This window comes from Dama dama, chromosome 23, assembly GCF_033118175.1.
Source record: "Dama dama isolate Ldn47 chromosome 23, ASM3311817v1, whole genome shotgun sequence".
NCBI classification, from domain to species: domain Eukaryota; kingdom Metazoa; phylum Chordata; class Mammalia; order Artiodactyla; family Cervidae; genus Dama; species Dama dama.
The window spans coordinates 17,909,303-17,936,197 of NC_083703.1; the positions used below are offsets into that span (position 1 = coordinate 17,909,303).

The window sequence follows — 26,895 nt, forward strand, 5'->3', positions numbered from 1 at the left end:
AGTTTCCCTAATGTACTCTGTAGTCTCCTGAGATGCTCCAGGTAGGTTTAAGAAACTAAACCCCTTGGATATTTGCAACGATTGTTAAAAATATTTTAAACATTCTTAAGAAATCATGCAGTAAAGAAACATGTTTATTTAACTAAGGGTTTTCCAAATGTATCCGAATCCATGAGACCAATTTTGTGTGACATAGGTAGTGGTATCTCAAGGAAATCAACTTGATAAAAAATTTGTTATTGTTAGTAATGACCAATTTCAAATGTAGAAGAATTATTTCATCTGTGCTGTTATGGTGACTGCAGCCATGAAATTAAAAAGATGCTTGCTCCTTGGAAGAAAAGCTATGACCAACCCAGACAGCATATTAAAAACCAGAGACATTATTTTGCTGACAAAGGTCCATCTAGTCAAAGCTACGGTTTTTCCAGTACTCATGTATGGATGTGAGAGTTGGACTATAAAGAAAGCTGAGCGCCGAAAAATCGATGCTTTTGAACTGTGGTGTTGGAGAAGACTCTTGAGAGTCCCTTGGACTACAAGGAGATCCAACCAGTCCATCCTAAAGGAGATCAGTCCTGAATATTCATTGGAAGGACTGATGCTGAAGCTGAAACTCCCAATACTTTGGCCATCTGATGCAAAGAACTAACTCATTTGAAAAGACCCTGATACTGGGAAAGATTGAAGGCATGAGGAGAAGGGGACAACAGAGGATGCGATGGTTGGATGTCATCACCGACTCAATGGACATGAGTTTGAGTAGAGTCCGGGAATTGATGATGGACAGGGAAGCCTGTAGTCCATGGGGTCACAGAGTCAGACATGACTGAGCAACTGAACTGATGCTGTTATCAGCTTTACCACACATAACTAGTTAGTTACTAATGAGTTTCTAGTTTGATTCCTTAGTGGACAAAAAATTGTAATATGAGTAATTTCCTTTTTTTAACTTGATGAGACTTTCTGATTGATTTTGGTTCATTCATGTGCATTTGAAGGGACTGTACATTCTGATTCTGTTGGAAATATTGTCAATTAGATTAAGGTTATTAATTGCATTGTCCAATCTGGTACATACTCACTCACTCACTTGCCTGCCTATGCTTTCGGCTACTAAAAGGTGTTTTTCAGTCTTTCACTATGACTGCAGATTTCTCTCTCCTTATTGATTTTTGCTTCATGTATTTTGAAAATACAATATTGGATGCATACTGATTCAGGAAGGTAACACTATCTTTATGAACTATGATTCTTTATTTCTAACAATGCTTTGTGCCTTAAAGCCTACTTTGTCTGACAATAATGAAGCCAAATGCTTTATCTTATATTTTTTAGTGCTTCCTTGGTATATTTCCCCCATCTTTTCACTTTAGGCTTCCTGGTCCTAATATTTTAAGGGCATCTTCCTTGTAGGCAGCATATAATGTTGTTTCAATCAAATCTTATATTCTTAAGGCTTTTACTTAATGTAGTCTGTCCTTCTACACTACATGTGATTACTGTTATAGCTGTATTTGTATCCACCATCTTGTTATTTGTTCTCTAGTTTGCTCATCTATTAATTGTTCCTTTTTACTCCTTTTTTTGTCTTCCTACAGATTAATTATTTAATTGCATCATTTCCCAGCATTTATAAACTAAAGCATTAAAACTTTAGATTTATCTATTAAAAATATTTCAAATGATTCAGCACTTACCTTTAAACAATGCAGTGTATCATTTTTTGTGAACATCTTAAACTTAGTGAGTTCTCCAATAAAACGAACAGTTTTGTTCTTTGTTTCAATATTGATCTGGTCCTTTTTTCGTACCTACAAATTAAAAGAAAAGAGACATTGCTTAATAGTCTGAAATCTGTGATAAGAATTGTTATTTTAGTAAGACTGAATTCACTCAAGATATTTTAAATAAATTTGGGTATAGTTTCTTGCTATATTCAAATTATTCTAAGTTAAGACAAAATTAGCTCCGTGGAACACCAGGGCCAGGAGGTGCTTTCCAAAACAGTTTCATGGTCAAGTAATCTGGGGAAACAATGCATTTCAGCAGCCTTAAAGAGGCTCTCAAACAAAGAAACCTGTTTAACTTCATTCAAAGTTCCTCAAATTTCCTTGGCAACATAAAACATAAATCCCGATTTTGAAATGTTAACAACTACTAGTTTGTTAAATTAATATTATAAGGAATATACATTAGGAAATGTTCCTTTAAAAATAATAAATGCATAAAGCTCACTTAAGCAAAAAATATTAAGGCTTAGTCAGTGTATTATAGTTATGAACCATATACTACATTTTTTATTGTAAATACATTAGTACTTCCAACAACGAAATTTCCAATACAACCACTATTTTTTTTTTAAATTATCAATAGTCACAGTCGTATATCAAAGTTCAAATCCTTTGCATATATAAGCCTCTACTCAGGCACACATTTCAAAAAATACTGAACATAACAAAATCCTATTACAACAGTACAATGTGAACAGACACATCAAGATAACTGTAAATGGATTTAACCTCAGAATTATATTTTCATCAGAAAACCAAACCTACAGTACAGAAGACTTTTCTTTGAACAATAACAGTAATATGGCAGTTCTTTGAGTTTACTGTCTTTATTTTTCAGAATACTTCCTATTTGTTCCACACAACAACACTCTTGAGAAAGGAGTAAAATCTGTATAAATCTGATTTAATAGTTAAAACAACAACAGAAGAACACAAAGCTGTCAAATGACTTGATCAAGGATCAGTACCAAAATCCCAGTCTCCTAACTCACATTTGAGAATTTAACTGCTCAAGCATGTGCTGGGGTTCAAAATTAAGTCTTAACCAGGATTTCCCTGGTGGTCCAGTGGTTAAGACAGTGTGTGTGTGTGTCTGTGTGTGAGAGTGTGTCTGTGTGTGTATCTGTGTGTGTGTCTGTGAGTGTGTGTGTGTGTCTGTGTGTTCTAACCTCACCCACACCTGGACAATGAGTGACAATCTTTTACATAGGTATTAATCTTCTACATAGACAATTTACACTTAAATGGAATTCATCATCTTCCTTTTAAGGACCAACTTTCTGTAGCAAGCATTATGCCTTAATTTTCTCATCTGTAAAATGGAACTAATTAAAGTAACCTGTATCATATAGGGTTGTGGTTATTAAATGAACTGATACATACAAAGCACAATCAATAATGTAGTGACTGGGACCATAAAGAGTTCAATAAATACTAGTCACTATGAGTTATATCCACATTTGTACATGCATCACTAATACATGGGCACAAAATCGATGTTCACTGACTGAACAAATTAATGAAAATGCTTAATATTTACACATGTATTGCAGTGCCATGAAAGAATTAAGATGTGCAGTTCACAACACTTGAGCTCATGTAGTCATTCTGTGCCTTTTAGGGGTGAGGGTGGGGGTATATTATCCTGGACAATGCATATAAAACTCCCTGAACCTACTCACTCACTTGGAAAAATAAGGATAAAAACAAGGATGATGATGGTGGGCGGTAATGATGATAATTACACTTCACCTAATACTAAGCAACTAATGTCCAGGAAAAAGATTATACAAATGATGCCTGCAAAGTGTTTTAAATGATACAGTAAAATGCTTTTGAGAAATAAAAAATGAAAAATTGTACTAAATATAAATTCATCCATGAAAAACTACAAAGGCAAAAAAGTAAGAAACAAAAAAACTAAACTAAAATATTAACAAGGTTTAAGTGATGAAATTATGAGATTGCCCCCCACTTTCTTCTTTATGTGTTTTTGTATTTTCTAAAACATCCAGTCTGAGTATGTGTTTCTTTTACAATTAAAGAAATACAGAAGCAGAAAAAGTAAAAAGCAGCATTTCAAAAATGATATACTGAAGCTGAATCTTTAAAAGGAGAAAGCTGGGAAGGAAATACATACATATGCTTTCACAAAGCTCCTTGGGAGATTCTAGATGTACAAGCTCTGTGCTGTGGAGGATCACATAATTTTTTTAACTATTTGTTTTTAATTGGAGTATAACTGCTTTACAGTGTTAGGCTGGTTTCTGCCATCCATCACCACGAATCCCGCCATGGGTACATGCATGTCCCCTCCCTCCTGAACTCCGTCCCACCCCGTGCCATCCCTCTAGGGGGTCACAGCACCGGGTTGAGTTCCCTGCGGTCACACAGCAAACTCCCACGGGCTATCATCTCACATATGGTAATGTGTTTGCTTCAATGCCACTCTCTCAGTTTGTCCCACCTTCTCCTTCCCCTGCTGGGTCTACATATCTTTTCTCTACATCTGCATCTCTATTGATGCCCTACAAATAGGTTCATCAGTACCATTTTTCTAGATTCCACATATATCATTAATATATGATATTTGTTTTTCACTTTCTGACTTACTTCACTCTGTATAGCAGGCTCTGGGTACATCCACCTCACTAGAACTGACTCAAATTCGTAAGGATCATACAATTTTAAGTATTACCGAGCATCATAGTTTCTAAAACAAGTAACACAGTGTATCATTCACAATTATTCTTACATATTATTGAGGTTAAGGTGGTACAATCTAACTAAAATGACAAGATTATAGACTTTTAAAATGAGGTATGAATCATCTCACTCCCTCATTTTCAAATGAAAAAAAAAAAAAAAAAAACTGAAGGTTTTTCAAAAGACTGACCGATAAAAAAGACTAACTTATTCTGATTCCTCATTTAATATTTTCTAATCTCATTTGTTGATTCTTTATGATCTAAAGGTATGTCAAACACTTCTGCAAAAGTAAATACAGATGAATATAAAATTTTCTATATAGTTTTAGTTCAATAATGTCTTAAAAGATTTTATTTATATAATCAAATTCAGCAAAAATGCTACTTACAACTCATGTATTAGTGACAGCTAAAACCGAGATTAATTGAATAACTAAATTCATATAATGAGTTAAAATCTCTTCAGCGATGTCAACATACAAAAGAAAGAACTTCCAAGGCCTATCATTCATTATTCCCCCAAGGAAGAACTCTTTGCCCCCAACTGGTCCCTCAATAACTTCACCCAAATATCATACTGTATGCCCTCCATAATTAGCTTATTTGTTTTACACAAACATTCAATCATTCAACTAATATTTTGGAAAATCTACTATACACTAAACACTAAGTAGGCATTGGGTTTATAAATAAATAAATCTGCCTTCAAAGAAACTTAATTTATATTATTCTAAGGACTACTGATCGCCAAAGTAGGGAGGATAAGACACTTGATATACTGGGGTGGGGGGATAAAACTTCTACTTATGTTTTTGTTTTTTATCTCATACTTTAAAGTTACCTTTATATGTTTTATGATATACATAAAATACCTGGTAGAATTAAAAATGCATATAACTTATAAATAAATATGCCTATACTGGGATATGTGGTCAACTTATTTTACCAACAGAGAGGTTTGAACAAAAAAGTTAAAAAACCAGATTTCAAAAATGTTGAACAGTGAGGGTGATTAATCTATATTTAAGTAAAAGCTGTCTTCTCCATTATTCAAGCAGCCCTTGCTAAAAATGTGAACACAGAAAACTAGAAAGGAAAAGAATTTCTCATAAGTTCACTATCTAACAGCCACTGCTAACATACTGATATATACTTTTTTCTATTGTTTACTTTCTAAGCATTTTAACATAACTGTAAATTTATCATGTTTAAGACTTTAGAGCTTGCTTTTTCTCCCCTAAAAGTACTTTATATATGATTTGAAAACTTTTTGGTAAATAAGACTTTCAATGGCTCTATATCATTTTGGCATTGTGATTATACAACCATTTTCTGATTAATCCATTGCTGGACTTCTAGATTATTTTCCTTTTTTCCCCTATTATAATTCATGATGTGAATAAAGCTTTTGGGGTACTCAGGATCATTTGCTTAGAACAGATTCTCAGAGTTGTCTACCGTATGAATACCTCCAATGATCTTGAAACATACTGTCAAATTCCTTTCTCCAAATTCCAATCTCAAGTATATGTGAATGGTTTCTCTTTTCTATTACCTTCACTAAGAAGTCAGTCAAATTAACAAACCTGTTGTCTTAACTAGAATTTCTTTGACTACCAGATAAGATTTTATATAGTTTTGCCATCCAGAATTTTTTCTCAGGTGAGCTTCTTAGGCAAGGAGCAAATAGGATCAGATTGTGACAATATGTTACAGCTAGAGAGAAGGCAGAGATGGGGAACCTGGTTACACAGCTATTCTCCTAATTCAAGCTACAGAAAGTGAAAGAGTGGCACTGGGACTGAAGCAGAGATACTAGCCTAAGGATGAGTTTTAGAAGGTATTATCAACAGAATTTGGCAAACACGGGTTCCTGAATGTCAGAGGAGCAAAAGTAAAGCTATTTCCCTTGGTAATTATATAAACTGTTTTGCAAATTTACAGGAAGAATACAGAAGTTTGTATGAGGAAGGGAAAGATAAAGATATTTTTTAAAAGAAAATGAGTTTGTCTTATGGACGTATTTAGCTAAAAGTACATGACAACTTATTAAGCACCAGGAGAGAGGCTCTGGTAAGAGACAGGTACGTGAGGCTGCTGGGAAATCAATACCAACCAAACCCCAGGGAAACTGCATTCTGTTAAAAAGGAGTGTGAAGGAAGAATACCTCCACATAAACTCAGCTGGAAAAAAGAGCAAGGGCATACTGAGGAAAGGAGTCAGAAGTGAAAAGCAGGAGAGCGTGGTACACAAAAGGGGTCATTATTATTATAAGGACATCTGTGTCCGGGCACTGTGTGATGAGCTTTGTATGCATTATCTCATTTAATCACTGAGAACAATCCTATTTTAAAAGATACAAATTATCTCATTTAATAAAAGGAAAACTTGGTCATTGTGGAGTCACAGTGATAGTCAGAATCCTCAGGGACATCAACTAGGATGAGGTGCTTAGGAGAGCAGTGAAGGTTTCTTCCAGGGCACTATGATGGAAAACAAAGAGCAACTGTCAGAAGTGTGAGACACAAGTATACTCTACAGCACTCCAGTAAGAAGGAAATGAAAGAGGATGCGGAGGGCTGCAGGTGCGTAAAAATTCTTGTTTATACCTTATTTTAAAGACAGGACAGGGCTGAGCACATTTACTGCCTGATAAAAGGTCAATGGCAAGTCTGCAGATCTGATGGTGGGAAAGCCTGAATCAAGAGGAAGCAGAGGTGATGGCTGACACCAAGTGACCTTTCTCCTCTCCCCTGAGAGCAGCAGCTCCCAAATACTCTCTGGAATCCTGATACTCTCCGTGTTGTAATGAAACCTTACAACAGCAACAAAAATGCCAATCCCCTCAACTCTCACCCCAATTTTCAAAGATGGGAGAGAAGTACACAAAAACAGAATTTCCATAATTTTAGGTTTCTCACCAAAAGCACTAATCATGTGTGGTCCAGCAACTTATATTTTGTTTGACTGTAGCTTTGGTAGAGGGGTATGTGCATGTAACTCATACAATATTGTCATACTGCCTGCTAGTAAAACACTGTCTTGTCTGTATCTGCCTGAGGGGATATCAACTATATGCCTTCAGGCCCATCTGCCCCTAAACTAGTAGCATTTACCAAAATGTGTCCTTCGAGTGTATAGTCAGCCCCTTCCGGTTAGGTTCATAGTGCTCATTATCCTATTAAAACATTGAGAATTCTTACCATAAAGCAAAAACAAAATGGTCTGACTTTCTTGATCTCAGTGTTTCCAAACTTTTCTAGACACAGAAACTTGTCCCTGTGTAGTAATATCTACAAATGTCTGAAACACACTTCAGCAGAAAAGCTGGTGCAGAAAAATTCACCCACAAATCTCATACTAACGATTAACACCTATGGCAAGAAGCCTTCAGAGACCACCCACCTCCACAGAGAATTTGCCTCCTCTACACTCAAGGTACTGACTCGCCAACAATTCATTTGGCAATTAAGCATGTATTTCCTTATAACATCAATATACACTTAGGGTTTAATTTTTTATTTCACTCTTGCTTTTGTATTTATGCCTTATCTTCCTAATTATATCATGAGACTCCTGAGCTCAAGAACTATTTCTATTCTGGTGCTCAGTCCTACTACTGACATGGCTAGAGCAAGTATAATAAAGTACATATCGAGCTCAGCAAACATTTATGTGCATTCCAAGCAACTTGATATATAAAGCTAAATTTTACAAACAATTTTTCCACTGGCATACATGAACACTTGCATTTTAGGTCTTTTCAAATTCTACCAATGTTCACTTTGTCACTCCTAAGGTATCATTTTACTTCTTTCAAGCCAAGATGATGGGGTAACACGGGTTTGGGAGAACCACTCACAGACACTCTATTAAGAATCTTTAAGGTAAAGATTTTTAAGGCAAGAATGAATAAAAACATGGTCTATGATCTCAGCATTCACTGAGATCAAAACTTCATGTGCCCCAAACACAGGACCCCAACACCTAAACAGGCATCCTACTGACACTGTGCCCTGAATCACGGCCAACCCTATGTTTCTTCTGGTGACCCCAAGGAGGACTGCTGGCTCTCTTGACTTTGGAGAATGGTTTTACTTTACGAAAGCAGAGTACAGGACCTACAATGGGAAAACAAGGTAGCAGCAGCCACTCATCTCCAAATTGTAATAGCATTTACAAAATTCAAGTGTTGTTGAATAGATTCACATTTTAAAAATTTAGAAGTCCATACATTCTGAACTGTTATACCACTATCAGATTTCAAAATGTGCTTACCAATAAAATAATCATATTCTTAAACTAAAGAATCCTCACTCATAAGTGTGTGTGTATATATATATATATATATATATGTATTACAAAATAAATGCTTAAATACATACATGAAATCTGAAATCCCCCCTCAGCATGGAACAAAGATCCTCTGCTACATCAGACATGCAGGGATGCAATGTAGCAACCAATCTTGCATAAAATGGTAGCAAATCCAACCTGCAAAAGTTATATGTGATATGTGTAAAAGGAAAAGCACACCAGAAATAACTCATTTTAAAATAATTTAAACTTTCTCAGATACAGTCACACATTAAAAGATTATAAAAACTAGTAATCATATAGACATGCCCATTTATTGCCATTATAATGAAGTATTTGGAAATTCAATTCAATTTGCCTTGTGAAAGTTTATTAATCATCTGGTATTTTCCATTCAGTGCAATTATTGCACATCTGCAAATTTCATCAAGTATACAATTCTGATAAAATATGAAATAGCAAAGAAAACATGGCTTAAAATTTTAATCACACAATTATTGGGAAGGAAACATAAAGATAACTTAAATAGAACAAAACAATCCTTTTTAATCATTTCCTTCATTTATCCACAGAGAAGTTATTTAGAAGCTTCAAAGTAAAGTAAAAGGGTTAACCAATAACCAAAGGAGTAAGTCAAAAAAACAGCACAAAACCCATACACTAATTTATTTTACCCATTATAAAGCCCACTTGGACTCTCACTCACATGGGGCCAACCTACCCTTTCTCTAGACAATCACTGCAAATATGCATTGCTGCCACCCCCTTTCATCATCAGAGCACCTTCTCACCAAATTTGGATACAACTCCAGGATTCAGCACTCCAGGTTGCCAATACTAATCAGAATCAACACACAAACTAAAAATTTATTTTCAATTCCTGCCACACATTATTTTATAAAACCCGATTATCCAAGGAATCAACCAACACTCAGCAGATCAGACTCTGAAAATGAGAAGTCATGAGGAAAAAGTAAAAGCAGCCAATAATGGGAGCTAACAGTCAGGAAGGAAGCAAAAAACTAGAAAAATTCAAAACAAAAGCTCAAAAACTACAACACAAAGCCATTTAGAACGGACAGAAATAATTCTACAAGTCTTACACATCTCTGAATGTATCATTATACTACAGAACCATGAAAATGGTTTATCATCAGAGAAAACTCTGCCTACCATGAAAGACTTAAATTAGATCTGCAAAACTCCCAGTGTGGATCGATATAAGCCTTAGCTGAGAGAAGGGACATAGTGAGGAAGGAAGAATGGAGATAAACTTGAAAGGTGGAGTCAAGGGGAGGGAAGTACTTAAATTCATGCCTCAGAGCCTCAAACACTTCATATTCCTCTTTGACCATCACAATTTTTTAAATTATCATTTATTTTTTCTTACAAGCGTGCCAGGCCCTGTCCTAGGCATCTGATATCCATTATTTATCTTGGATCCTAATAACCATAATCACCACTTCAGAAACAAGGCTACAGATGCTGAGAAGTCAAGAATATGGTGGCTCCATAGTAGTACTTCAACATATTTTAAATGCATTCTATCCTTCTTTAGGGCTTCCCCTATGGCTCAGCTGATAAAGAATCTGCCTGCAACGTGGGAGAGCTGGGTTCAATCCCTGGGTTGGGAAGATCCCCTGGAGAAGGGAAAGGCTACCCACTCCAGTATTCTGGCCTGGAGAATTCCATGGATGGGTCGCAAAGAGTCAGCTACAACTGAGCGACGTTCATTTCACTTCATCCTTCTTTAAAGAAATGAAAAGCACAATCCACTCTGTAAAGAACTGAGGTATCCTGTAAAACACTCTCAAAAATTTGTAATAATTCTCTTAACATGTGCTAGTAACCCCCCCCCCAAAAAAAAGCCTACAGCAACTGCAGACTTAATTTTCAAGCATTATAGACAGATTCATACTAATATCAAATTTACTTTCTAAATATTCAAACTTCAGTTAGAATATTACATTTTAATATATTGCTATTATATTTTAGTTACAATGTTGGTTTTTTCATATTCACTTTAGTAACAAATACTTTTTTTCCCTTCAGTTCATGATCAATTACAAATATAGGGCTTTAAATCTGTGCCCAAATTCTACCCCTCCCAACTGCCACACTGCAGGTCAGAAAAATTAAGATTCAAAAATTGAGGTCATGGGATAACAAAGAGTTACGCACTGGGAGTTGAGAGGCTCAGGTACTAATTCTCCCAAACAGTACCTGCGTGATCTCAAGAACTGACCTGACCTCATCTCCTACTAGTCTCTCCAGTCTCATCAGACCCCCACTAATCCTCAGAGCCTCAGTACTGGCTGTTCTCAGCAGCTGGAGTCTACTTTCCCCAAATATCTCTGCCACTTACTCCCTCACAAAGGTCAAGTCTTAGTTCCAATGACACCCCCTCCATGAGACCCGTTTTGAATATGCCACTGAAACTGCAAATACATCCCACTCCCATCTCCTTATCCCACACTGTTTTTTTAAAAATAAAATTTATCACTTTCCAACATACATAATTTACTTACTTGTTATATTTGTGGTCTGTCACCCTTCCCCACTAGAATGTAAGCTCCACGGGAAACAGTTTCGTCAGCACTCAAAACAGTATGTAGAATAAGTGCTCGACAGATACTTCTTAGATAAATACTGTTACCTCTTATTCTAAAATATTCTACAACATATTAAGAAAATATCATTCTATTTCTTTAAAAATAATATTAAATTGATCAAGTTTTATATTTTATAAAACAAGAGCTTATCAAATATCTTTTATGTAGTTAGTGGGGTAATCATAGTTTACTGTCCCTGCTGTTATATATATTAATAAGTTTCCTATTTAAAGTATCTTTTCATTCCTAAGATTAATTATCTTTGATCAAGGTGCATTTTTATTTTTAATATACTAGTAAATATAATTTGTTAGTTCTACTTAAGAATTTTTGTATCGACACTTAAAAGTGAGACTGACCCATACTTTTGATGTCTATGCTCTTTTTTTGTTGTTGGTAAGATTCTGCCTATTTTTCCATATTATGAAATGACGAGTTTTTCTTTCCTATGCTCTGGCAAAAAAGATTGAGCAGAGACATAACTCTGGTCTCTTTTTACATTTTCTTCCATAATCACTGGTCTATTTAATTTTGTGTTGAATCAATTTTGAAAATGTATATTTTTTACAAAAAATTACCTGTTTCACTGAGGTTTTCAAGTGGTTTTTAAATATTTCTAGCATATTAGCTGGCTTATTCTTAAAGTTTTTACTTTTTTTATATTTGCTAAACGGTTCTCTTTTTTTTAAGAACTAGCTTCTGAGTTTACAAAATCAATTCTTGGTTGTCTTTTTCAATGTATTTTTCAATAAAATTTGAGATTATAACATGCAGCATCAAAAACCTAACTGAAATATGTCATCTCCTTTTTCCTTCTTCTCCTGGGCAAGTCATCTATACTTTGCTTCATTATTTTCTTCTTCCAGTCAGTTCAATCTACTTCAAAGCTTTTTTCCAATTCTAAAAGAAAGATGGGTAGACCCATCCATTTTAAAGAAAAGCAGCCTGGGCTTCCCTGGTGGCTCAGTGGTAAAGAATATGCCTGCCAATGCAGGAGACAAAGGTTTGATCCCTGGTCCAGGAAGATCCCACATCCCATGGAGCAACAGAGCCTGTGCTCTAGAGCCCAGGAGCTGCAACTACTGAACTCCATGTGCACTCAAGCCAACGCTCTGCAACAAGACAAGCCACGGCAAGGAGACGCCTGCATACCACAACTAGAGAGCAACCCTCGCTATCCTAACTACAAAGAGTCCACACAGCAACAAAGACCCAGCACAACCAAAAATATAAATAATATCATATATATATATATATATATTTAGAAAGTAAAGCAGCCTTTGCTATCCACGGAGACTCACATCATTAAACTACTAACATAGGTCAGTGCTTTCAGCTTCAACAGGAACTTAAAAATTAGTTTAAGGAAACCTTAGAAGATCTTAACTCTTTTAATTATACCTTCCAAGTAGTCAGTAACCCAAGTTTTTGTTTCTTTTGAGAGTCCATTTTCTCAGAATCCTCTACTCCTAGCAAATTCACCAAATCCTTCTCGAGCCAAGAAGTTCCTAGTTCCTCTTTTACCCCTATACTTTTTACAATTAAATGGACAGTTGATACTAAAAGTCATCTTGCCCATTTAAACCTTCAAGTTCTGTGAATATTCATTATTTCACAAAATAAGATCCCTTATATTGTACATAATGTAAGAAATTACATATTTTTCAACATTCATAACTATTTAAGTAAAACCTTCCTGCTTTTTCACTTTCCTAAAAATGCAAGCTCAAAGGAAATGGAGTGCTAAATGCTGTACCAATCACATAAATGTTATAAGACACTTTAATCAATATAAAAAGCAAATTTCCTGCATTAAATTTTAAGCTAAACATATTTTATTTAACTTTCCTGAAAGTGAACTAGAAAATAAACTTAAAAAACTGAATTTTACAATTTTCTGAGTGATAATTACTTTTACCAACAGTTAATGAGTGAACAATTTAAAAAGAATGTTTCTTTCTTAAACAATAATAAAACCTTGCTTATACTTTCAAGGTCTCCCAAATCACACATTTAAGTATCCTACAAGCAGTTAATGATCATCAAGTAAGTAAACATCTAGTCATTAACTACAAGTAAAAACAAGAAAGCAGAATTAAACGGTTTTGTTCCTGACCGGTGGGGTGTTGGGGGGAAGGTGGGCAGGGAAATCTTAAAGGTTTTTAACCTCATAATCTATCAGCTTTTTAGCTGTTTTCTCTCTAAATCTAAAGAATTTAACTGCTGAAAGCTATTATATTTCTGTGCTCAAAAATGCCTGGAAAAAATTAATGTGAAAGAACACTGTTACTGCTTATTTGAAGAATACAAAGGTTTTTCTTCATAGGAAACACTAAAGCAGATGATGATTCAAAAGGGACAAAACAAACAAACAAAAATGAGATCATTTACTCTGAAACAGACAAGCAAATGCCCTGGTAACTTTTCCCACAACATTCATGTTCCTCATGCAACAGTGCCATCAAGTGGTACAGTGCTAAGAGATTTCCCAAAACTCAGTTTCTCATTTTTAGCAAGGGAAGCTTCAATTAGAAACTCTCCCCCCAAAATTCCAGCAAATGCTCCTAAAAGCTGGATCAGGAAAAGCTAAGATTTAAGTGAAGCACTTCACTGTTGAAGAGTATTCTGTCTTTATTAACGTAAAGAGACTCTGAACATCCACCCATCTTCTAAAACATGGTAAAATCCACAGGTCTTCAAAGTCATGAAAACCAATACCACGTTCATCAATTTTCAGAATGAAGAACTAAGAGATGCTTAGGAATGTTCCCTGATTCTGGCTGACTTCATACCTGAAAGTTCACTTAGGTGAGGAAGCCCTGGGAGGGGGCTAGGAGTGTTCTCTACCTTGATCTACGTGTGGATACACACATAATACTTAAGATGTAAACACTTTATGTCACATGGTTCAGCAATCCCACTGCTGGGCATATACCCAGACAAAACTATAATTTAAAAAGATACTGCACCCCTATTTCACACAGCAGCACTATTAATAATAGCCAAGACATGGAAACAACCTAACTTTCCATCAACAGGTGAATGGATAAATAAGGTAGTATAATGGAATACTACTCAGTCACAAAAAAGTGAAACAATGCCATTTGCAGCAACATGGATGGACCTAGAGATCATTACACTAAGTAAAGTAAGGCAGGAAAAACAGAAATATCATATGATATCATATGCAGAACCTAAAATACAACACAAACAGATATATCTAAGGAAATGAAACAGACTCATAGACACAGAGAATAGACCTGTGGTTGCCAAAGGCAAAGTCAGGTAGGGGAGGGAAGGATTGGGAACTTGAGATTAGCAGATGCAAACCAGTATATACGGGATGGATAAACAACAAGGTCCTACTGAACAGCACAGGGATATTCAATATTCTCTGATAAACCAAAATGGCAAAGAATATGAAAAGGAATATATATGACTGAGTCACTTTGCTGCAGAGCAGAAATTAACACTGTAAATCAACTACACTTTAATAAAATTTTAAAACAAGATATTAGCACTTTTTGTGAAATTTCAATTAAATGTGTGAAGTTATGCTACAAATTAATTATAGAATGATATATAAATATATAATTGAGGGGATTTCTATAGATTTCATTTCAGTGGATTCCTTCAAATCAACAGGCTAAGAGGTACAGTCCAACCTTTTCAAAAAAAGATTTTAACTACTATTTATTTAATGAAGGAAGAATACAACTGAAAATTAAATCAGTGCTTCAGATCAGAACTTGAAGAACTGTAAAGATGGAATAAATCCATTTTTAAAACTTTTGTCCTTCAAATGATACTAAGAAAGTGAAAGACAACTCAAAGAATGAAAGAAACCATCTACAAATTATATCCCATAAGGGATGTGTACAAAAAATACACAAAGAACTCGTACAATAAAAAGACAAATAATACAATTTAAAAGGAGACAAAGGATTTGAACAGCTTTCCAGAGAAGACAGACAAATGGCCAATAAGCACATGAAAAAATGCTCACAATTATTAGCCATTAGGGAAATGCAAACAAAACCACAAGGAGATACATTCCACTCCACACTAAGACAGCTAAAAGCAAAGTATTGGTGAGGATATGGAGAAGCTGGAACATTCATACATTGCTACTGGGAATGTAAAATGGTGCAGCCACTGTGACAAACAGTTCAGCAGTTACTAAAAATATTAAACATACATTAAAAAAAAAAATAAACATATTTACCCCATAACACAACAAGTCCACTCATAGATAGATACCCAAGAGAACTGAAAACGTATGTTCACACAAAAACTTGCATAGAGTCACAACACCACACTCGTAATAGCTAAAAAGTGAAAACTGCTTAAACGTCCATCAACTGACAAATGGGTAAACAAAATGTGGTAGAGCTCTACAATGAAATACTATTCGGTCTTAAAAGAGAGGAACTTTTAATACATGCTATGACATGGATGAACCATGGAGACATCATTCTAAGCCAAAGAAGTGAGGTGCAAAAGGCCACATATTTTATGATTTCACTTATAAGAAATACCTAGAATACGTAAATCCATAGAAACTGAAAGTAGACTAGTGGTTTCTTAGGACAGGGGAGCAGAGAAGGCAGTGGCACCCCACTCCAGTACTCTTGCCTGGAAAATCCCATGGACAGAGGAGCCTGGTAGGCTGCAGTCCATGGGGTCGGACATGACTGAGCAACTTCACTTTCACTTTTCACTTTCATGCATTGGAGAAGGAAATGGCAACCCACTCCAGTGTTCTTGCCTGGAGAATCCCAGGGACGGGGTCGCACAGAGTCGGACACGACTGAAGTGACTTAGCAGCAGTAGCAGCAGGACAGGGGAGACAATGGGGAGGTGGAAAATGGAACTGCTTGCTAAAGGATATAACATTTCTTTTAGGAGGACAAAAATGTCTTAAACTTTTTATTATTGTGATAGTTAAATATATTTAAAAGACTAAACTGTATATACTTTAAAGTGGTGAACTGTATGGTTATGTGAATTATATCACAATAAAGCTGGTTGCTGTTATTTTTTAAACCAAAAAAAAAAAAAAAGAACTGTAAAGACCTTCTTAAGATTTATTTAGTTTAGTGCTTCCTTAACCAAACTATACAGACAAGGTAAGGCAGCTAACTTCTCTATCGCATATACACACATATAAAACCTTTGGGTCCTCACAGTCATAGGCACTCAAGTAACTATTAAATAATTGATTCTATTTTTTTCGTCAACTCAGGCTAGATGGACTAAATGGACAGAGGAGGGACTCTTGGCCATAGAGAAAAATAAAGACACTCACTAGGATTCACGTCCCTTACAGAAAGGGGAGGGAAATGCCACACACAGAGGGAGGCACCCCCTTTCCCCAAATATGCTTGAGAATATTCATGAAAACTGACTATGTAATAGGCCACAAATAAAATTTTTTAAAATTTCAAAAAGCAAAAATCACACAGTATTCTCTAATCATAGTATGATAAAAATATGAATTACTAACCAAGTCAGAAAATGAAGAATTTCTAGAAAACATAAAAATAGAAATCACATGTCAGAACTAATAGATACAGCTAAAACCAGGTAAGAGGACAGCAATATATTAAATGCCAAAAAAGGAACAAAATGAATGAAACAAAAAAGAAGAAAATAAAAGATAAAATCCAAAAATAATCAATAGGAAAATAATAAAACACAGGTAGAACACACAGGTAATCTAGAAACTGGGTTTTTGTGTGCATGTGTGTGAAAAAAACTAAAATAATGAAAAATAAATAAATGAATAATCTACTAGCTAATATAATGAAGAGGATGAAGTACAAAAGTACCAAAAAAAGTACAAAAAGTACAAAAAAAAGAGGAAAAGTACAAAAAGTACAAAAAAAAGAGGAAAAGTACAAAATTGGGATTGTTTGTAATGGCAAAGATTGGAATGTCCAAAATGATTAAATATAGTACATTCATAAAAGGAAACTGCTGCTAAATTTAAAAGAAAATAACACTAGAAGTCTTAATTATTGATATGAAAGATTTCCAAGCGATACTGTTAAGTGAAATAGTAAAATTTGGAAGAATAAGTACAATAAGTTGCTCCTGTGTAAAAAACAGGAAATATAAGAATGTTGGCATATTCCTGCACATGCAAAGGAAATTTTGGAAGGATACACAATAATCAAGACAGTGGCTTCCTACTTGGAGGAGAGTAGATGCGGAGACAAGGATAAAGACACTTTTTAGCACAAGCTTTTTCACTTCAGTGTTTTGCGTCCTATGAATTCATTTACTTATTTTTTAATAAAAATTTTAATTTGCATATGACCAATATTAATTCATCAAATATTTTGAAGCACTTACTGTGTACCAAATACTATACTTGATGTTGAGGAGGTTCAAAATGAAAAGATCTAGTCCTCTTTTAAAGGCCCCGTATTTTTAGTTTCATAGGAATACAGGCAGCAAACCAACATTGGGCTGTAACTAATATGCCTAATGTGATGTGCCAAATTCTTCATGTGTGTGAAGACATTATGTTGAAAGTCTATAAAAGAGCACCTATATATACATAAGGAAAATAAGGATGGTTGTTCAGAGAAGATAATTCTCATCCTAAGAGTTCAAGATTAAGTCAGAAGTTTTCGGTAAATAAAAACAGGATATACCAGACAGAGCAGAAAGCAGAGGCTTGCAAGTAGAGAGCAAAGGGTATTCAAGAAATCATTACAGAGCAGGATTTTGCAAGACGAAGAATAGCTAGAATGAAGACTGAAGAAGTTGAAAAGGGGCTAGATAAGAAACAGCATTAAATACCATGTTACACAAGTTTATCACCTTCTGTCTGTGAGGCATTGTGCTCAGTGCTGGAAAAAAAGAAGTAAAAACGCCTCCCTCCTGCGGCTTAATCTAGACAACAATGTCCGGGGAAGCCAAGAAAGAGGTCTCTGCAGTAGTCTGCTGTGTGACCTTCCTTGTCTCTGGCTCTGCACACAACGTTGCCTCTATCAGAAATGCTCTCGACACTTCCTCTCCTCACCCATGCCTCGCCTCACTCACTCCTTTCCCAGTAACTGGATTAAATGACCCCTGTTCCAGGCAGCCTTCTCTGACTCCCGAGACTAAATCAATCAGTTCCTCTGTTTCATACTCCAAAGAGCGCTGGGATTCTTCTTGTCAACTGCACTTGGAATTCTCTCTTCCTCTCCAAACTGTAAGCTGCACGGATATAAGAGTTGAATCTGTCTTGTTCACTACTGTACCTCCAGCACTAATCACAGTATAGAGTAGATCTTTAGTGAATGAATAAATTTTAGAACATAATTTTAACTTTCCTGATCACTCAAGCTGACTGTAAGAAACCTAAATTATTTTATTTTTATATTTCAGGTATATCCTCATGGCTCCAAAAGGCCATGCATTTTAAGTACATATATCTTTATTTTTTCTCTCCTCTCAGACCATAAACTGTCACTTCCTATTACTTTCAAGTCTGTTTCTAGCAGATTCCAACTACTTCTAGTTTGCGGCTAACTGCTGAGCTAAGCAGACAAATCCAGTAACAAAGAATGTAACTGGCATAAGACCAAGTAAGAGTGTATATATATAGATTTTCAGTCTTCTCCATGGACAGGGAAGTGGGATGGAATGAGGATAGAGGGAGACAAAATGCTCTTTTATAAACAAACTACTTAATATCACTGCATAATTCTTTTGTTAAAAAAGCCTTTTATTTTGGCTTAATTTTCTTCATTCTATGCTAGAAGTTCAGATAATTGTTACTACGTGTTTATTCATTCATATAAACAGTTGAAAAGAAAACTATGCAAGTAAACATTCCATTGCAAAGGTAAAAAAGAACCACTTTTTAAAAATGGTCCAAAATATTAAGGCAAAAACTATTTGAAATTTTGAGTTTGAGAGCAGAATGTGTCTGACAATCAGAAACCTTTTAAGCAACCAGCAATATTATATTCTTAGTTGTTCATGAAATAAAGGTGCACCTCGTCAATGATGGCACCTCAGATTTGATGAAATGTAGTATATAATTTTACATAATAAAAGTAATTCATCTAAGATTTTCTCAATTAGATAATTCTGAATTACTACTCACTACATTAGCACATCCTATCTCCCTTACCCCAATAAAATGAAAAACCAAATGCTCATATTAAGGCTGCTGACAGGGATAAAAACCAATATAAATGAAAAAAGTAGTGATTTGGTTTCACTGAGTAATGTTACCAATCAGAGACCAACAAATGAACCAAATTAAAATTTTGCTTAAGAAATCTTTAGTGAAATCCCACAGAATCTTTCTGGAGGAAGTATCTATATTACCTGTGATGTATGTAATCATCGTAACAGTTAACAAAATCCTGTAATTATTCCATACTGAATAAACAGAAGTAGATCTTCTCCAAGTTCCTAAAGTCAACAGCCTATGACCTGCTATGGTCCTAAAATATGTGGGTGAAGTAGAGGCTTTAACTTAGTTTAAGAGAGCATTAGAACTCTCTATCAGCATTATGAAACAGAATACACCTCCTGAATTACTAGCAACATAATCACCAATGTGACTTTCAAGTCCAAACCAGCATAATGACCAAAATAAACCTTGAAAATTTTCATTTAAACACAACACTTAAGAACTAGATACAATCAATTTATTCTGATCTTTCCACAAAATAAAAATTCTCCAAAAAAAAAAAAAATACTATTTATTTTTTCTCCTCAGAGGAGAAGCTGTAAATAAATTGCTTCTAGCAATGATTAAGTTATTATTAAGTACCTATTGTTCTTAAAATAACAGGAAAGCGTCAGACAGAATATTTCCACTAGAGTTCACGAACAAAAATCAGTGAGAAGTTAAGTTCTAGAAAATATGCTAACAATGATAATAACTTCCGTTGACAAGGAAGACACTAAGAATTACTTTTCTTTTTTTCTTTTTAAACCTACCTTTGTCTGGGAACTATAAAGAGCGCCCGTACCAACTTCTTCCTATTTGCTTTTGTGTTCATGTTCATGCAAAAGTCCATCGCTGCCTAAAGGAGAAAAAGCAAACTTTTTTCTTAAAAAAATAAAAACAAAAACAAAAAACTCAATTTACCTACTAAAACAGTATGCTAAAATGGATTCCTAACAGTTCCTAAACAGTTCACAATGGTTTTAAGACACTAGTATTACAAGGATATTTCAAACTTTAACCATCATCAAGCTTAAGCTCTTTCCTTATATATCTCAAAACATATTTCACAAACTTATTAATTGCAATCTAGTGCTAAAAAGAGAACTTCCAGTGGGTAGATTGAAGACCTATGGTGACATGTTTGGCAAATAATTGCATGAAATGTGCAAACCATGCTTTTGATCTCATAGATCAATGTTAATATCAGGAAAGCTTTCTGATAGAAGTTACAAAGTAGCAAGAAGCCAGGAACCAAGAAAATTATTAATGCTAATAAGGATTAAAAAAGAATAAAGACAAACCAGGTATGAGAGATAGACACAGATTATAACCAGAAACATTTAAGAGTAAGTGCTTCAACACCAACTAAAATGGTTTACTGTTGACAATCAGATATAGTAACTAAAGAAACCACATCATAGGACTATAATTGTTATTTAGTATAGCAATCCACTATTCTATATTTTAATAACAAAAATGTGTCAAATATTTTATACATGTATCTAAAATCTAATGTAAGTGTAGAAGAAAAGCTGGGAGAAGTATATGTTCTGGGAAACCACTACAAAACAAAACAATGAGTAATCAGTATTTTTAAAATACAGGTATATATATTATTTAAAGGTTTTCAATACACATAGTTTATGAAAACATTTAAGATGATTTTAAAAAGAAAATAACTATTATCAAATAACCCTATTGGTTATCACCAGTATTTTCCTTCTATAGCTTCACATAATTATTTTATCATTAATTTCTCAACCTTTAGATAGATTTGAGGATCAAATACAAAGATTCTCTGGTGGCTCAGAGAATAAAGAGTCTGCCTGCAATGTGGCAGACCCAGGTTCGATCCCTGGATTGGGAAGATCCCCTGGAGAAGGAAATGGCAACCCACTCCAGTATTCTTGCCTGGAGAATCCCCATGGACAGAGGAGTCTGGTGGGCAACAGCCCACAGGGTCGCAAAGAGTTGGACACGACTGAGCAACTTCACTTTTCTTTCTTTCTACAAAGATTCTCTGATTTCCCTATAAGGGATGTCAACTTTTCAGCGACACACTCACTGAAACACCTTCCATTTGCTAAAAACTTTTGATGAAATAAAACCCAATTAATGTTGATTAGATTCAAACCCAGTAAACGCACATTGAAAGTATTCACCAAGACTGAATTAGTCAACAGTAAAACCAATTTAAACTTTTTCTTCTGCTTGTAAAGGGAGTATAATAAATTTTATTAAAATTTATATTCTATAACATTAAAGCTTTCTACAGCTAATTAGAATAACAAAAAGAAAAGCTGAAAGCACACTAAAATTCCTTCAAGTAAATCACCCACATGAAATACTGAAAAATTGTGGACTAGGATAATAAAAACCCCAAAGGTCATCCACTCAGAAAAAAACTGGTTAACACTAGAAAATGTCACACACACACACACAGACACACACACACACACCTCTCAAGTCAACATTTTTTGAAAAATAAAAAGAAAAAATAAAGAAAAACATTTAACGGCTAATAATGGACTAGGTTTCAACAAAAATTAGGAAATTGGCAACTACTATCTACTGGCAGTAAATACTTTTTAATTGTTTCCCTTGAAGTGAGAGGCTCATTTTGTTCATGTTAGAAAAATGGCTGTTAAATACCCAAGTCTGAATAACCATGGTTCATCCCTCAATTCTTTCAAGTAAAAATGGTACTCTCTATAAAAAGCAGCAGTTTAGCTTGCAAATCAGTCATACAAATGGCTTTGCTCGAAGCAACCTTGAGTCAGTAGACACGCTTTACACATCCTTCTCATTTTATCAAGTTAAAAGGAAGTGTACTCAGAGGTTGAAATGAAACAAAATCACTAATTTTTATAGATTCATCAAAGAGATCTTTAAGTTAAAGTGACATTGTTTCTTAATTGCAAATGCACAGCAATGAAGACTACAACGGCTACTATTAAGAGTCTGCTACCAATGCAGCTTGACTTCACATTAAAATGCCAGGTTTACACATCATCCCTTTTGCAAATGTCAAAAACAGTGAAAAGGTGGGGGGAAAACTCCTAGTATTAGTATGAAAAGAGTTTTGACTTTATAGACACCCTGAAAGTACCTGAAAAGACACCAGGAATCTACAGAGAGTACTTTAAAAACATCTGCTCTAAAACAGTATTTTTCACACTGTGGCAATATGCGAAGGGGAGAAGTGTCAAGTCTACAGGATTCTAGAGGGTCCCACCCCCAAACACAGTATCTACAAATGGCTCCAACTGTGTTCATTCTGAATTCCTATATTAGATTCCATTTGAAGAAATGGTTCATTCTACAGGCAAAACTGCAAAAACCACAGACATTCCCAATTTGAGCTATCCTACGTGCTTTGAGTAAAGTTACACAGAGGCACTCATACCTTGTCTATCAGATCACGGTTGACACAGTTGGGTAATTGCTGGAGGAAAGCATCTACTATGAGCTTGAGATGAGATCCAGTGCTGGCTTCTTCATCCTCTTGTTCTAATATGAAATTGGATTTTAAGTAGGTTCAGAAATATACAAAGACAATGTGAGAATAAAAACCTTTAATAAGATGTTATCTGAGGCACAGATAATCTAAAGCACTTTTCTTATGAAAAATGAAGCACTTTTCAGATATTACCCTTGAAAGAAAGGGTATCTTTAGAATCATAGGCCTAAATCACTAGTCTTTATCAACTATAAAAGGGCAAATTTTACATGAGAAGTCGTAAGTTACATGTAGTTTTAAGAGCAGATCTACTATTTTTATCTGTTGAACATCCACTTTCCCATGTCTTCAATTAACAGTATGATCACTGCTTGCCCTCAAAGGCAATCCACGGGATTCTGCTGGGAAAGGGTGCTGCCCAAGCACAGATACCATTACTCCTCTCGCCACAGGCAAGCATGACACAGGACTAGCCAACTCCTTCCAAGATATTTATATACAGACAGTGGGAGAGAATCCTTCTTTTTCTCAGATGTCACTAGCTGGTCTGAGCCGAGGGCACCCTCCAGCCATGCCTCCCTCCCTTCATGACGTGGAGAGCTAGAGAATCTGCAGTAGGAAACAATGAAGCCCACAGAGAAAGGCAACCCTGACAAAGGCATTCTCCTAATAAAGAATCCTAACTAATAAAGAAACTTGACAGAAGTATTCAGGAAATAATAAACTGATATTTTTATTACTAAATACAAAACATTACTCAATAGTAAAGATGGATAAAAGTGACAGATGAACTGATATACCAATTGTCTTTATATCTCTCAACTTTCAAATGCATTTATGTTAAGATTGTAAAGATTATATCAGAAATAAAATACATTAAGGACAATGCTAAAAGTACGGAAGTGCAAAAAATATTAAGATTTAGATTATCACTAAAGTTTGTAGTCACATAATATGGGACATGTAGTGTTTCTGTTCTAAATCAAATTCCAAAAAAGTGAGGGCCTAGAAACAACAGGAGAACAAGGAATTAGAGTAAAGACCCATATTCACAGGCAAGAGCTTTGTGTATAAACACTAAACAAAAGTTAGGAATTCCCTGGCAATTCATTGGTTAGGATTCTGCATTCTCATTGCCTAGGGCCTGAGTTCAATCCCTGGTCAGGGAACTAACATCCCACAAGTTGCATGGCATAGCCAAAAAATAAATAAAACATTACATTTTTTTAAAAAACATCAAAAATTAAAATTTTGGGCAAAAGTGTTTACCTTGCTCATCAAGAAGTTTCTTTGTAAGATCTTCAGCTTCATCTCCACCCTCTAGCTCCAATGTGTCATCATTAATTTCCAGGTTCTCCAACTCAAGCTCCAAATCATCAGGACTTGATACCTCTTTATTATCCTTAGGTTCCTTTGTCTCTGTTTGAAATCAAAGAATCAGTATCTCTGAATTAAAAGTCATATTGAAATCCTGCTGCAAAAAATTAAGTATTCACAAAATCTGCAACATTTTTCTTAGAATCTACATTTATATCCGGCAAATTTGATGTTTAAATTCTTAAAAATACATTATGCTCATGGAGGACAAAAACCATAATTTCTTTGTGTATGCCATCTGTTCAGTGAAGAAATGAATGGATGGATGGACTGATGAATGGAGACATACAGGCCATAAGGATTTGTGGTAATGTTGAGGAGAAAATAAATCTGATTAGATAAAGTGGACTCAAATTAATTAAGATGCCCATATTATTCTGTCATTCATTTAATCTAGTGACTTAATGTTCATATAACAAAACTAGTAAGTAAAGAAATTTTTTTTACAAATATTATTTTGAAACTAAAATTTCTAGCACTTTAATATAAAAATTTGTCCTCTAGCACTTACCTTTGGAATCATCTTTGCTGGACTCTTTATTCTGACAACTTTTTTCATTATCTTTAAACAAGATGGCTGGAACAAAAGCTTTCAAATCAATGAGGTTCTCGTAAAAATTCCGAGCATCTTCATCTTCCCATATACCACCTTCTAAGTCATATTCTCCAGGTTTACCAGGTGTAAATATATCAATTCCAGGCCCATGCTCTACAGTAAAATAAATCACAGGGAATTAAAACCAACGAATCTTCAATGTTTCAAGTAACAGATACTTCTTCAGTCAACAAGCACTCTTGATTATGCATGTAACCATCTTTACCAGAAAATCAAATTCTGTTTTAAGTAAAGCTCTAAACCAGAACAGATCAAAGAAAAGTACAGGATAAACATGCTTTTCTCTTGAAGTTTTAAACAACTGATATGAGATTAAGTATCTATTTGATATATTAGGCCCATCTTCACAAAGCTTAAAACCAACGTAAGAAATACATAAGTCTGGCAATTCCTAAACATTTAGCTTGAAGTCCCACCTCCGCCGTGAAGCATCTTTACTACTCCCAACACTCTGTATGATTTTATCTCAATTATGTTCACAAGTTTATGGTTTATCTTACCATAAACCCTTAAGAAGCATCCCTCCTTTAGGTATTACACTTGGTATAAAACAGATTGCCATAATGGTCAACTGATAAATAACTAGAAACGAAGGGAAGGAATGATGAAGACATATACACATATTTCAGTAGGGAGTGGAAAACCATGTGTTTGTACACACACACATAGTCTACATTTGCATACAACTATAGATGCTTAAAACTCAGAACATTAAAAACAATTTCCTACTTCATGATCACAAGACCATTCATGATTTTATCTATTCTCACTGTACTTCTCTCCAAACTAGAATTATAAGAAAATGATCATGCAGATTAAAATTAACCCTGAGAAAAATTAGATTATTCATTAAAAGTCATTTAGGAAGAACAGGACAAAAACAATAAAGGACTGGCTCTCTAACTCATTACTTACATGCCTTACAAAAAAACATATTTAAACACAGGACACTGAACCAATATAAGAGAAAAGAGTGATAAATTTAATTTCTTTTTAACAAAAACATAAAGAAGAGCAGGGAATTTCCTGGCGATCCAGCAGTCAGGATTCCGAGCTTTCACTGCCAAGGGCTCAGGTTCAACCCCTGGTTAGGGAACTAAGATTCCATAAGCTATGCTGTGTGGCAAAAAAAAGGCAAAGGACAAACCAGAAGACAATACTGGCAATATTTATACAAAGGAGTTAATATCCATGATATAAAGAGCTTCTGCAAATAAAGTCCAAAATCTCAATAGAAAAAAATGGATAAAGCCTCTGAACAGATAAGTCAAAGAGTATATGAAAAGATCCTAACCTCAGTACTAATCAGGATAATGCTAAATAAACAAGCATTTATTACTTTGACCCATTAGATTATGTTTAAAAGATTGATATCACCAAAGTAGAAAAATTACCAAAGGTATAGAGATCAATCAATCAATCAATTAAATAAATGCAGAAGTGATATAAATGATATAACTAAGACAAGGACATTAAAACAGTTATTACAACTATATCTCACATTCTCAATAAGCTAGAAGATACACTAAGCATACCGGAGACCATGGAAAACATAACTAGCTTCTACATGAGAGTATCATATACCATAACAGGAAAAAAGAGTGATTTGGAAGACACAGCAATAGAAACTAACCAATACTAAACAGGGCAGAAAAAAAATACTAAAGCACAGAGAAGACAACTTCAAACATAGTGGTATTTGAATTCCCATAGAAGGGGAGACAGGAATAGAATACATATTTGAAGAAATAAGGTCAAGATTTGAGAAATTTGATAATTATAAACCCAGATTCAAGAAGCCCAACAAACCCCAAGCACAAGAAACA

The 26,895-nt window shown here is 34.8% G+C and overlaps 1 protein-coding gene across 1 annotated transcript in view; it reads right to left on the bottom strand.

Moving 5' to 3' along the window:
• The window catches only part of UPF2 (UPF2 regulator of nonsense mediated mRNA decay), a 90,549-nt gene that overhangs the window by 43,962 nt on the left and 19,692 nt on the right, over positions 1-26,895 (bottom strand). Inside the window, exons 5-10 of the mRNA XM_061126074.1 lie at positions 24,965-25,162; positions 24,346-24,495; positions 23,023-23,126; positions 20,387-20,472; positions 8,888-8,996; positions 1,701-1,814 (exon numbers count right to left, since the gene is read on the bottom strand). Of these exons, the coding sequence (XP_060982057.1) occupies positions 1,701-1,814; positions 8,888-8,996; positions 20,387-20,472; positions 23,023-23,126; positions 24,346-24,495; positions 24,965-25,162 (761 nt within the window). The remainder of the gene's footprint in view (positions 1-1,700; positions 1,815-8,887; positions 8,997-20,386; positions 20,473-23,022; positions 23,127-24,345; positions 24,496-24,964; positions 25,163-26,895) is intronic.